The sequence below is a fragment of the Ammospiza nelsoni genome, chromosome 4, assembly GCF_027579445.1.
Source record: "Ammospiza nelsoni isolate bAmmNel1 chromosome 4, bAmmNel1.pri, whole genome shotgun sequence".
Taxonomy (NCBI): domain Eukaryota; kingdom Metazoa; phylum Chordata; class Aves; order Passeriformes; family Passerellidae; genus Ammospiza; species Ammospiza nelsoni.
The window spans coordinates 26,308,478-26,321,204 of record NC_080636.1 but is presented as its reverse complement, the minus strand read 5'-3'; the positions used below and the strand labels follow the sequence as shown (position 1 = coordinate 26,321,204).

The 12,727-nt window shown below is 35.8% G+C and overlaps 1 protein-coding gene across 1 annotated transcript in view; it reads left to right on the top strand.

Annotated features, from left to right (window-relative positions):
* Positions 1–12,727, top strand: part of NFXL1 (nuclear transcription factor, X-box binding like 1) — a 44,880-nt gene that overhangs the window by 14,843 nt on the left and 17,310 nt on the right. The window contains exons 14-18 of the mRNA XM_059470723.1: positions 682–773; positions 1,236–1,257; positions 7,109–7,249; positions 10,052–10,218; positions 10,980–11,049. Of these exons, the coding sequence (XP_059326706.1) occupies positions 682–773; positions 1,236–1,257; positions 7,109–7,249; positions 10,052–10,218; positions 10,980–11,049 (492 nt within the window). The remainder of the gene's footprint in view (positions 1–681; positions 774–1,235; positions 1,258–7,108; positions 7,250–10,051; positions 10,219–10,979; positions 11,050–12,727) is intronic.

Here is a 12,727-nt window from a genome sequence, read left to right as displayed (position 1 = left end):
TGTTTGAACAATGAGCATCAGTTTGACCTGAATCTTCTGTTTTGGGGCTTTTGGAGTTCAGAGTAAACACATAATCAAGCCCAGAGGGTAGGCATACTGCTCAGCATGATGCTAAGTGGTTCTAGCTCCTTTGTTGCAATCTAGCTAATTTTGTAATACATACTTGAATTGCTCAAAAGATAAGATTCTTGTTGGAGTTGTATTAAAAACATTTAATTTCAGCTTTAATCAATTGCTTTTAGCATAAGAACAAAAAAAAATTTAAGTGCGGTATTCACAAAACCATCAAATTTTGCACAAGTTAGAGGTCAGAAATTGGCAGTTTTTAACATAACATGTGTTATGCACTGCATGATGGTAATTGAAGTAGCTTACTAGTTGAAATATTTTTACCTTTATTAACTGGTTAGAACTGTTTTACTGGTCTTTTTCATTTGGCTTGGTGCTTAATTTTTAGCACTAGGATCTGCAGGACTTAAAATTTTCCTATCCCTAACCAGGCTAAGGATAAAACTGTAATTTTTTTGTCTATATGGGATGTGGAGATTTCCATTAGTAAAAAGCTAGTTAATAGAAAGTGAATTTCTTAGAATTGGAAAGGCTTTAGATTGTACATTTGTTTATGGTCAGGGAGATAGTTCCATTTATGTTTTGTATTCAGCTGGTGTCTTTTGCTCTCAGCATCAGTCTGCAGGGCCTTGGGAACAGCCATCTGAGCCAGCCTTCATTCAGACTGCACTCCCGTGCCCTCCCTGTGAGGTTCCTATACCAGTGTAAGTAGTAAAATAAAATAAGAAAGGCAAATTAAAAAAGGAGGTTTTATATGGAAGGTAATAATTTTGTGTCCAAAAAGTTACCAGGGATATTTTTAAAAAAATAACTGTTCTTCAGACTAGACCTCTGAAATAACTGAAAAATATGATGTATTAGTAGAGAAAAAGAAGATGCTATTTGGAACAAAAGCAGGTTACTTTCTAAAAAGTAACTGATTTCATATACAACTACAATTAATTTGCAATTAAACAAATTTTGATATTTTCATTATAAAACACAGCAATCCAAACCACTGTTGAAAAGGAGGAGGCATTGAGCTGCATAGATGGGTGATTTTCTTAGTTTGCACTTTAAAAAAATAGATTGCACTAATTTTTGTGTGAAAAGCACTGCCACTGTTTGAAGTCCCCCAAAAGAAATAGGCATTTTCTAATCTCTTATTTTTTTTTATTTTTTAACAGGGAATGTCTTGGACAGCATGAGGTGAGTCATGGAAACTGCATTGTGAAGTGAAATATGGCAGTTATCTTACTTTGTAAGTCTGGAAAACAAAAGGCATTAAAAAAATTAGTAGATTTTTAATACATATTTTTAAACCAATCACGTACTTTAACACAACAGCTTACATATTCATGGACAGACATTTAATCTCATGATTTATGTAGCTCCTTGTGTTTTCTTGCAGGTGTTTAAATTGTGTTTAAATGTTTTTTGGTGGTCTTCTTATTAAATGTTTATGTTTTTCTCCCCTCACTCTATAGTTAGTATTCTCTCTCTGTCACACACTCTTGAGTTCTATGAACTGCTGTGTATATTTTAAAAGGGTTAGGAATATAATGTCATACAGGAAAATCCTCACGTGACTTGGATCTAAGCACACATGGATGAAATCAGACAGTAGAGTGGAAATTTCTTTAGTGGTAGTTAATAACTTATTTTTCTGGTGTGTAGCCTTCTCTAGTTCTAGATGAAGTTGCTGTCTCTTTTGGCTTACATGAGAAGAGAATCTAATTGAAACTTGGTAGCTGTCATCATGATTCACAATAATTTCTAAAAGTTACAAAATGTAAGGTCAAGTATCTTTTCTTGATTTCAGAAGATGATTGCTAAACTAATTAAAACAAAACATTTTGCTGTTATGGTTTTGTCTGCTGGTATGTCTGCTATAAATTCAGCGTCAAAGCCTGACTAACTATATTAAAAAAATCCCGAGGATAATTTTAAGCAAGTAAAAATTGTAGAAAACACTAAATAAATACAAAAATATTGAAGATACCTATTTTTTTTTTCCTTTTACCTTTATTAATAATGTCTTGCTGTGTGTTGTAATGGTGCCTTGATTATGTTTTGGTGACACCTTCAAATGTTGTTACCAGTGTAGCTGCAGTCTGTTGGGGCAGCACATTCCTAACCCATCCAGGCTGTGAATGCAGCCTTTCCATCGAGCTGTTTTGCAGCTTGATGGTTGCTGAAGAAAAGCTTGTCCTGAAAGTGGATGAAAAGATCAACAGTGCTTGTCTGTTTGTTGCTGAAACAGATGGGCTTTGCTTTGTTTTTCCACAGCCAGTTTGTTATTTAGTCAGTGATATGATTTTTAATAGGACATCCCGAATCTCACCCAAACTTCTATGAATTTATGTTAAACAAAATGCAAGCTGTGGTCAATAGACCCAGTCTAGAACGTGATCTAGACAGTGTAAAAGGATTTGGTCCTGTTCAGATGATGACTGTGAAGTTTGTCCTTCCTCACAGCAGAAGGACAGTATTGCTACACTTAATAGAGAAAATAGTAACAATTACTACATACTTATTACTACTTGTTTCAGAATAATTTAAAAAAACAATTCAGTTTCTGTTGCATACTAGTCTTGGCAAAATTATCCAGTGACTTTGGGTTATGTTTTCTGTATGGATTTGCAAAGACAATAAGGACAAATCCCTGTGAGTCTACAGCTGACTTTAATTGTTTAGATTTTTTGATGCTGCATGGTGCTCTAGATGAACTGTGACTTCTGTCAGCCTGCAGAGGGCGGTGCTACCTTCCTGCTGAAGTGCAGCAGTTCCTCGAGTGAAATTGTCTCCTATTTGAGATTTTGGTGGAAGTTATGGAAAAGAATGAGTCATTAATATGTATACGAAGTGTATTTTGTTTGCAGTGGATTTTGTGTTCATTGTACATTTTTGTGTTGCTCTGAGATCTCTGGAAAGAAAAGAAAAACGTAGTGTCTGTTCAGTTTTACAGCCACATTGGTTCCTAACAAATAATCTCAGCTCGAATTAATTTACTTTTGTTAATAAGAGAAAGTATATGTATTTAGGAATGCTTCCCTCCAGTAGAAGGGTCCAGCTCCTGAAGGGATTTTCACTGGCAGATGGGGACTGTTCACAAGTGACAAAAGTAGTAGGAGCAATTTTCTTAAGCAAACTTTGGCTGTGAGTAGGTGTTTTTTGCTGTACTATGCTACTACTTATGTTGGACTGTTGTTATACCTCCTGTAATGGAAGAGATAAAAAAGAAAGAAACTAGGAATGAAGCAGGCTGTAAAGTCTTCTTGTGTTTTATCAGGATGCCTGATGACAATGTGTAGAATTGAGAACAAAAGCAAACACCTTAGGACTTGTATAACAAGCAAATCTACTGTCTAATTTTTTAATATTTGGACAGTAAATTTAATTTGTGTAGATATTGGAGTTGGTTGCTCATTGGGAAGGTTGTGTATGGGGTTGTTTTATTTTATTTCTATTTGGTACTTAATTTAGGAAGTATTTTTAAGGGATTGATTTAGTTTGAGCTCTTACATGTTCTGGCATTTAGAACAAGCAATTTATCACTTAAGAACAGACTTAAAATTACTTTTCAGATGATGTAATTATATAAAATCTGCTTAGTGGGAGTATGATTCTACATGATGTTTAAGCTAAAAGAACATTTCTTTTAGTTGAAGTCTACAACCTTCTCTTAAATAATTTTACATATATTTATAAAAATAAATAACTCATCATTCTTCCATTTGTAGGCTCTTAAAAGTAACTCTCAATTTTGTTTTAGGTTGTATGTCAGAAAAAACAGCTATCAACAGTTGATGCCATCCCAAAAAAGAAATCTTGATGTTCTAACTTTTCTTAACTTTTATATACATTGGAATTTCAGAGCAGTAGTACACATATGCTCTTTTAAAATCAAGTTATTCTAAATCTCTTTTTGATCGGAAACATACATTAAAGCTGATGCAAGGTAAATTATGACAAAGAAGGAAATATTTAGTGACTGTGATATCAATTTATCTGCTATGTGTGATTTTCTTCTAGTTGCCTAATTTCTTTAAATGTTCTAGAGGAAGGAAAACACTCTGGTTCTGCTTCCTTCTAAATATCCTGTATCAGGCTGGGCATATCATTGAACTCTTCTTGGGTGTTTCTTTTTTTCTTTTGATAGGAATTTAATGGTATGTTTTAATATTCTGAGTGGGTTTTAGTTCTGTTTTTTTCATAGGAGGAAGACCATTACTTTGCCTCTAGGTAAAATTTAATGTGAAACTTGATGACTTTGTATGTATGGCTAAACACCTTATAAAGGTTTCCAGAATTTCCTTGCCCTGTTGATTTCTGTTTTCATATTTTAATTGATTTATGTGTTAATCGCTTTTTTGCATTTGGGAGATTTCCTGGAAAGCTTTTGAAAGTTGTCATGTGTTTTTTTTTTCTTTCCTTCCTTTCCTTGTGGAAGACCTGTAGTCTGAAAATGTTGCCTTTTTTTTTTTTTCCCATTCAGCTTTCATAAAATACTTATGGTTCTCATCTGCCTTCTTCATTCTTCAGCTCATCAGCCTCCTGGAGTTTGTGGCTACTTTGATGTTTGTCTTTGTATTAAGAATTCCAGCCCTCATTTAACCTTTTCAGAAACTCATTCCTACTGTAGGAAGTAAAAGTTTACTTTCTCAGCTGGATTTATTACTTAGATCCACAGCAGATAAATGGAGAAAAAAATAATATAGGCTTAAATTAATTGAAAATTTTCAATTTTTGGCTACAGTGTCTGTTGATTCCAGGAGGTGGTTGTATCTTACTGAGCTCAAGCTGAAGCCCTGCTGGATGCAGCCAGAGGGCTGGAATGTTCCTTCTAGTTAGACCTCTGAAAGCTGCCATTGTTGCCTGGCTGACTTGTGTGCTTCACCAGTCTGCCTTTGTTTTACAGTGCCCCTCATCTGTGTGCTTGAGCAATGCTCCTGGGAGGGATGCTCCAATTCTGCCTAAGTGCTTGGCTGTAACTGGAGCTAGGGATTGTGTCCTTATCTGGTGGAAGACTAACTCCTGGTAAAAGAAGTCTCACCAGCATTATGGAACAGCTGGAGCTAATTGCTGTTGTTGCCCTGATCTGGTGTCAGTGTCTGAGCCATGGGCAGAAGCATAGTCATCAAAATCTGAGTGGCAATGGGAGAGCAAGGAAAGGTAGAGAAGTGGGTGGAATGTAATGATTAATACATCTTTTTTTTCCTTCTTTTATCTTGTAATCCTTTGACTACTTACATTGCTACTGAAAGGATGTTGTGCTCTGGGGAGAGAGATGGAGTAGGATGTGAAGGGGTGGGATATTAGGAACATCAAAACCTTTGGTGATTGCTAAGTGCATTCTGGGTAGGGTACTGTTCTCTGCTTCAGACCCACTGCTTGCTGGCTTTTCCTTTTGTCACCAGAAGCATCCATCAGAGACAGAGGAGGATGTTTGCAAGGGGCAGTAGGGACCAGGTGTGGTTGAGATATTGGTGCTTTAGCCAGCATGAGCTTCAGCTCTGACACGGGTGTCAAAGTGGTTGGATGTGATGGCCTCAAGGTTTTCTCCTGTGTATGCCATGCTTGATGTTCAGCCTGCCATGCAGACTTCCCTTCAGTCTTGGTGAGTCAGGATGATCAGGGGAGTTCAGAAGTCTTGTGAATGTACTGGATTTTGAAGTGATGTAGTGGAGTAGTATTTTTTGGGTGAAGCCCAGAAAAATTTATATAGGCAAGTGGATTTAAATTGTGCTTTGTGTGCTTGAGGGAGGATAACATGGCCAGTGCTGAAGGGAGGCTGTCCCTCATTCTGCCCTGTGGGGTCATCTCTCTTTTCCGGTGTTCACCTGCTTGTATGGCCAGGCCACTGGCAAAAGTCAAGAAACTTTTTTCTATTGATTCCTTTTCTTCCATTTTGATTATTTGAATCATCCTTCTGTAAAGAGAGATGTGTGGTAGGACTTGTTCAAAGTGGTAGGAGAGTGCTGTGAGAGCTGTAGAGTTTGAAGAGAGAAAAAGAATGGGTACCCTGCAAAGCAGTTCAGTCAACCACAGTTGCAACATAAAATCACACCCTTAGTCTAGTCAAAGTGAGTTATGTCACATTAGCCTCTTGTGTAATAACATCACAAATAGTTTGTTTTTCTCTGAGAAATGACATGAAATTAAGAAACAAAATCAATTTTTTTGACAGCATGACAGAAAACTAATTTTTTTTTGTGTGAGTATTATATAATGGTTGGAAAATGCTAACGGTGAGTTTCCTCTAATCCTTTTGTATGGAGGGACTTGTACTATTCAACTTTAGGCAAGTAACCTACTTAGGAATTTACACTGGTTTCAGTACCAATGAAGAGTAATGCCTTTAAAGTAGATGCTCTGAAGGTTTCTGCAGAGTTCTGTTAACTGGAGTGTTGACCCCAAACTGGAAAGTACAAATGTGACATAAGACATTAAAATCTTAGTCCTGTTCTGGAACTATTTCTGCTTCTCCTTACTTTTCCTGGGAGTTATATTTGATGTAGTCAGTATTTGCTTTTTAGAATTTCTGGCTTGGAGGTTTTCTGTTTTTGAGACTGTAAAATATTTTTGATTTATGTTGACCATAACACAATTAGCCCTGTAAAAGCAAACTGTTACTGTCTTTTGCAATAATAGTAAAGCACCCTAGAAACCTTTAATGGAAGACATGAGTGTAATTCAGAAAGATGGAGCAAATGGTGCTAAAAGATTTGAGTGCAAAATAATCTTTCAAAAAGAAAGGGAAACTATGCTACAAAAGTTAGCTTGTTTAATGAAGTGTGCCTTTTTCCTGTTATAGTCGGTGTAAAACAAATTTGTGTGGATACATTGTTATGTGGACACAAACCCAAATGATACTTAAAAAATCAAATGGAATTTCTCTGGTGTTTCTTCTTTTTCAAAGGAGAACCAAAGCTTCTCTGTAATAATTCTGTGTCTCTGTGTGTGTAAATTTATATATCTCACAGGCTACATATGTGCAATGCTTGTATATATATCCCACCTGCATATCTATATTTATTTATTTATTTTTAACTTTTAGGTTAGTCCATTACCATGTCACTCTGCAAATCCCTACTCGTGTAAGAGATTTTGTGGGCGGCTTCTTGATTGTCAGAATCATACCTGTATGAAAGAATGTCATCGTGTTACTAAATCCAACAGCAGTGCAGATGGAAAGAAGGTAGGGTAATTTCCTGTTTGCTTTTGTTTTTGTATTTTATATGGAAATTGTCTTCAGTTTTACTTGGAAAATAAGGAATTTACAGCTGGCAGGTAAAGATCTATTCCAGATCCCACTGGGAGACTTGCATGTGTGCTGTTCCCATTGATGCTGTGACAGTTAGCTAATCTATATTTCCTTAGACTATAAACCTGAGACAGCATTGTGTTTTTTGCAAATTCTATAATTTTGTCTTGTGATGACATTACTTTGATTTCATCAGAACTTTATTTAACACCCTAGAGAAGTCTCTTCTGAAGTTACAAAAGGTAGCTGTCAAGATCAAGGGGAGCTACCGATACTGATCCCTGTATACAAATGCACTTGCAATCTACTGGGGAAGCTGTTTACTGAGGAGAGTTTAAATGGGTTGAGGAGGCTGGGAGACCTTTAGGAGAGCACTGGAAATGTTGCAGAATTGCTGAAGACTTTTCAAAGTACTGGGATGATGTATTCATGTGTGGGAATTTATAAAATCAGAAGATTTCAAGAAAGTAAGAAAAGGACAGGCTCCAGAGACTTGTCAGAATAGAGAAATGCTGGAGCAGCAGAAAAAATATATTAGCAGTAGCGAAGATATGAAGACTAGAACAATAGGCCTGTGTGGCTTGGCTTTCTAAGTTGCAAAAAGTATATTTTAAGTATACATTTAGGAACTTAAATATGAATGGAGCTCTGTGCTTATCTTTTATAAACGAAGCATTGTATTAGAGAAAAAACTGCTGTTGTTTTAACCACAGCTACGTGTTCTTCAAGTGATTAGATAGAACCACTGTCAATATGCTTTTGCTTTAAGTGATTATATGAACATGAATTTATCAGTGTTTACTAGAAACTGTAATTTATGCAGTTAAGTTGCAGGTGTTGACTGCTGAAGATAATGTGAAACAAAAGTGTAAAACTAAAATTGTTCAAGTTATGAGCAGTTAGAGGCACATATATATGTTGTATGGTTTGGGAGAGCCATGATTTGGAGGAAAACAGCTTCTCAAGTTTTTTTTTAAGCATTACTTTAGAAAATGTTGCACCATGGGCAGTCTGGGCATTTAGAAAACACAGAAGCATTGAGTTGGGTGTAAAGCAGGAATGTTATATTTTAACTAGCTTACACTGAACTTAAATAGCATAATATCTCTGTGGATTCGTGTCCTGGATGTGGTGGTGTTGTCATTTAATAACTGTATATCGTAACGCATTAATTTATGATTGTGGAAATTTTGTGTGAGGAGTATGGGCTGTTAGTGCAACTGGTGGAACAGTGCAGCAACAGAGTGACATCAGTAAATAGTGAGTGACAGTTAAGCATCCCTAGTTCTGGCTATAAGAGCTGCCTGCCTGCTGCCTCAGTTAAGCCAATTAAAATGTGAATGAGTCAGGACTATTCCTGGCTCCATTTTGAATGAGGCAGTACATTCTCAGAAGAATGAGAGTCTATGTACCTGCAAAGCATGGGTAAATCTCATTTCTCAATTTTCTTCAATTCTTATGAACTCAAGTTTGTGTTGACCTTTAGAGCTTTTGTTCTCTTGTTTTGGTAGACTAAATGTAGTCAGGGCTGATTTAATTTCTGGCTTATATGTCTGAGTAGTAATTTTTCTGTCTGGAATTTCAGTTTGTTCTGCATGTTGTGTTAGAAAAATGTTGCAGAAAGGCCAGCTCTTTACTTTTACCTACTGTTAAATGTTATATGACAGTTTTCTAAATGGCTTTAGTTGCTGTTGTTTTTCTTTGATTTGAATTTTTGTGAGTCAAGATTTGTAAAAAATCATTGTACAAAGGTTTCTTTTTAAACTTCAGCAAAAATTGTTCAGCTATAGATGGAGAAGGAAAGGGAACTGGGGAAAAACTATTAAAACCTTAAAATTCTTATGCTGTTATTTTGAACAGCATAAAGTGGAACACTGGTGTTGGAAAAGTCCTTTTGGGGAAGCTTTTTGTAGCTTCATTCCTGGATAAATTTGCTTTCCTTTGGCTGACTTCTTGGAAACTATACATTGAATGTGATAGTGGGCCTTAAATATTGTGATGTGTAGGTTCAGTTGATAAATCATGTCAATCTGTCTGGGTCTATTTGGTTGCAGACTGGGGTTCTGGAAGTGTTGTTAAGAATATGAGTAGAAATGAAGCTTCATTTACTGTGCTGTTGATCACCTTGTGCCGGTGATCGCTTCAGCTGGAATGAGAGTGACATCACAGCTTTGGGAGACTTGTGTAGTCTGTGGAGTAGAAGCAAGACCTTAGGCAGTTCCTAGAATGTTCCCAAGTTAATAATTCTATTTGGAAGATTATACAAAATATCATATATGTATGGAAATGGAATGACTTAAATTTGCTTCTTAAAATCAAGCAAACCAATCCTACCACCCCTGCATTAGAGGGTAGTATGTAATGACTCAAGCATTACAAGAACATGGTGAGTGGAATAAGTTGGTTTTGAATATGTAATGACTTTATTTTTTTAACAATTTTCCTTAGAGAATTAACAGGGATTATGGTCACTTTCCAAAGCACTAATATTAAGGAGCTTCTTTTAAGCCCAGAAGGGAAAACAGAATTCTCTTTGACTGACAAACACTGGCATTTCTGTTTTTTTCTTAAAAAACATATTTTAATAATTACTCTTGCTTGTGAAATATCTTACTGAATAGCTTGATTCTCATAGCAAAAACACCCCAACTCCTTCTTCTATGTAACAGATCATTAATGACACCCACAAAACAAATACTTGGCATTTTCTTTAGTACTTTGTTTTAATTTTGTTAGGCGGGTCCAGAGTGTTCGCAGTGTGAAGAGGAGTGCACCAAGCCCCGGCCAGCTGGCTGTCCTCACCGATGTGTTTTGCCCTGTCATCCTGGGGACTGCCCATCATGTCTCCAGATGCTTAAAATAAAGTGTCACTGCAAACTATCAGTACTGTACATTGAATGCTTGTAAGTGTCAGAACAAAAACCAGCTTTTCATTTCAATGCTATTAACTGGAGATAATTTGAAATGACTGGGGATGGGAGCTACTCTTACGGCAATTTATAAAACTTTTCTTGATTATAATTTCTAAGATAATGGTTTTTTTCTATTTAAATTTTGCAAGTATTTTATTTGCTTTTACTGCTGAAACTGCTATAAATGCATGGATCTCATGAACAGAAATTGATTTTATAATACAGATAATCCTTTAAATTATGCAAATATAATGTAATCTACATAAAATTTGTTCTATATGTGCTTATTTTAGAGTATGTAAAGAAGAATTTTATACAAGTTTTAGAATGAATGTAGTTAGTCTAAAAGGTCTTTGTCTTTGCAGTTAATGTCTTTCAATTTCTAGCTTTAATTGAAAAACTGGTTAGTCTTTCAATTTATACACTTTTTAAATCATTTGTGTGTGTGGATAGATTTTAAGCTAGACTTCACGAAATATAAGTTGAAACTTGAGAATTCTGCTGAAAATATTCATCATATGCAAGTATTTTTTTCTTAATTTTCTTTAAAGTACCTCAAGTCCTCTAAATTTTTGTGGGTTTGTCTGTAAAACAGGGCAGTTTATATTAGTCACTCAGGATGTGGACAAATGAGTCCGCTTTTATTTACAGTGAAATATACTGAATTATATACACCCCTAATTGCATTGACTTCTGTTGTTTTTAAATTGTTTGGGGTTTTTTTAAACACAAATACATCTTTCCTTTTACAGAAAACTAACATGTGCTGATGTAAAAGAAAAGGAGCTTCTTATTTCCTGCAGAAATCAGTGTCCAAAAGAGGTAAGCCATATTAACAAAGAAATACTTCAGCTGATGGGTATGTGGCATTTTGTGAATATAGGCCAAGCAAACTAGAGAAGCTTAGTCTAAGTGAATATGTTAAATAATAGATGTGAAGGTGGTTAGTGGACTGTACTTCAAGGACAATTATTAATATATTGCTGTCAACTAGGAGGAGTATATTAAAGGGACAGGGCTTTGTCTCCAAAGCACGAATGGCTTGGATGTTTAAACACACAGATGAGCTTGAATGTGGAAGAGTATGTCCTCTTACATGGTTAAAAACTAGTCATCAATCTATGTCTCATAAATGATAATATGCTGTTTGATTAGGAAAAATGATAAGAATTGTGCTTGCTATTCTCATGTAAGTGCAGGTTTAGAATCCCTATCTGTGCAATTTGGAGGCTAAGGGATTTTATACTTAATAAATGAGATGAGATAATAATGTCCTGGTGAATTAGTGAAATATATGTTAAGTAGTGTAAAATGGAAGACAAGCCAGTTAGTCTGTCTGCTGTATCTGGGTGCATCTAAAGGTTTGCTGTGAAGAAGAGAAGAATAATATCCTTACTACATGATACTTAGACTATGAGCCAGTAGCATCAGTAAAAAAAAATTCCTGTTCAATACTATGTTTAAATAATAAACTTTGTGAAACAGGGCAGGAGAAGCTACCAAATTTTCATCAGAAGCAGTTTAGAAATGTTTCAGGATGTCTCTTACAGCAGTGTCACCCGCAACTGGATGTGAGGGATGGGCCAAAGGACTTTGTCCTTGTCCCTCTCAGTACTGCAGTTGTGTGGTGCTTGTGTGCTTTCAGAAATCACTGCGTTACTTACTGTGTTATGTTTGTTCCTTAGTTGCCATTAATTGTGCTGAGAGTGACAGCTCTTTCTTTACTCCATTTCCTGGAGGGTTAGAAAACATGTAAAGTGGAAAAGCAGGAATTTCATTATCATCCAGTGTCAGAAACTTCAAATTTGAGTCCTTGTCTTTATTAGAAAATTTTTTATTATTATTATTTTGATTAAATACAAAAATTTACAAGATTTCTCCTGCTTTCCCAGCAGTGTCTGATGCTCTGCTTTTCAGACAAGATTGGGTTAACCCCAACAGGAAGGCTGTGCTCTGTACATACTTGTGTTTTCTGCTTTTTGCCCTTGTAGATGCCTATCTGATGGATTTTTTTTCTGTACATGAATGTTCCTGTCACAATTTTCTCATCTGGATGTCTGAAAGCTGGTGGGGGAACACTTTGAGATATTACTTATTTGTCCATTTATCTCTTAATTTTGTCCTTTCATGTCCTTCTCTGTTACTTTGAGTTTATTTGCTCCGTGACTTCCTTCTCTGTATTTTCAAGAGTGCTTGCAATCTTTTATCATGAACTGTATGTTCTGTACTTCAGCTCCTCTTCAAAGAGTCTTTTGTTTCCCATAGCTCATCTTTGGTTAATATAACTGTTGTGATTTTTCTGAACGTATTCCCCAGACTTAGTCTGGGATTTAAAATCCACCTAGCAGTGGTCCCAAACTTCAGCTTGCAGTTCAGAATTGCCCTGTTCCACAGATAATGTCTTTTTTACTTAGTTTGCTGGGATGTGAAATAAGGAGTACAGCAACAGAATTTACATTCGTTTTATGAAGCAGCTCTAAAATTCTTACTCCTATAAATG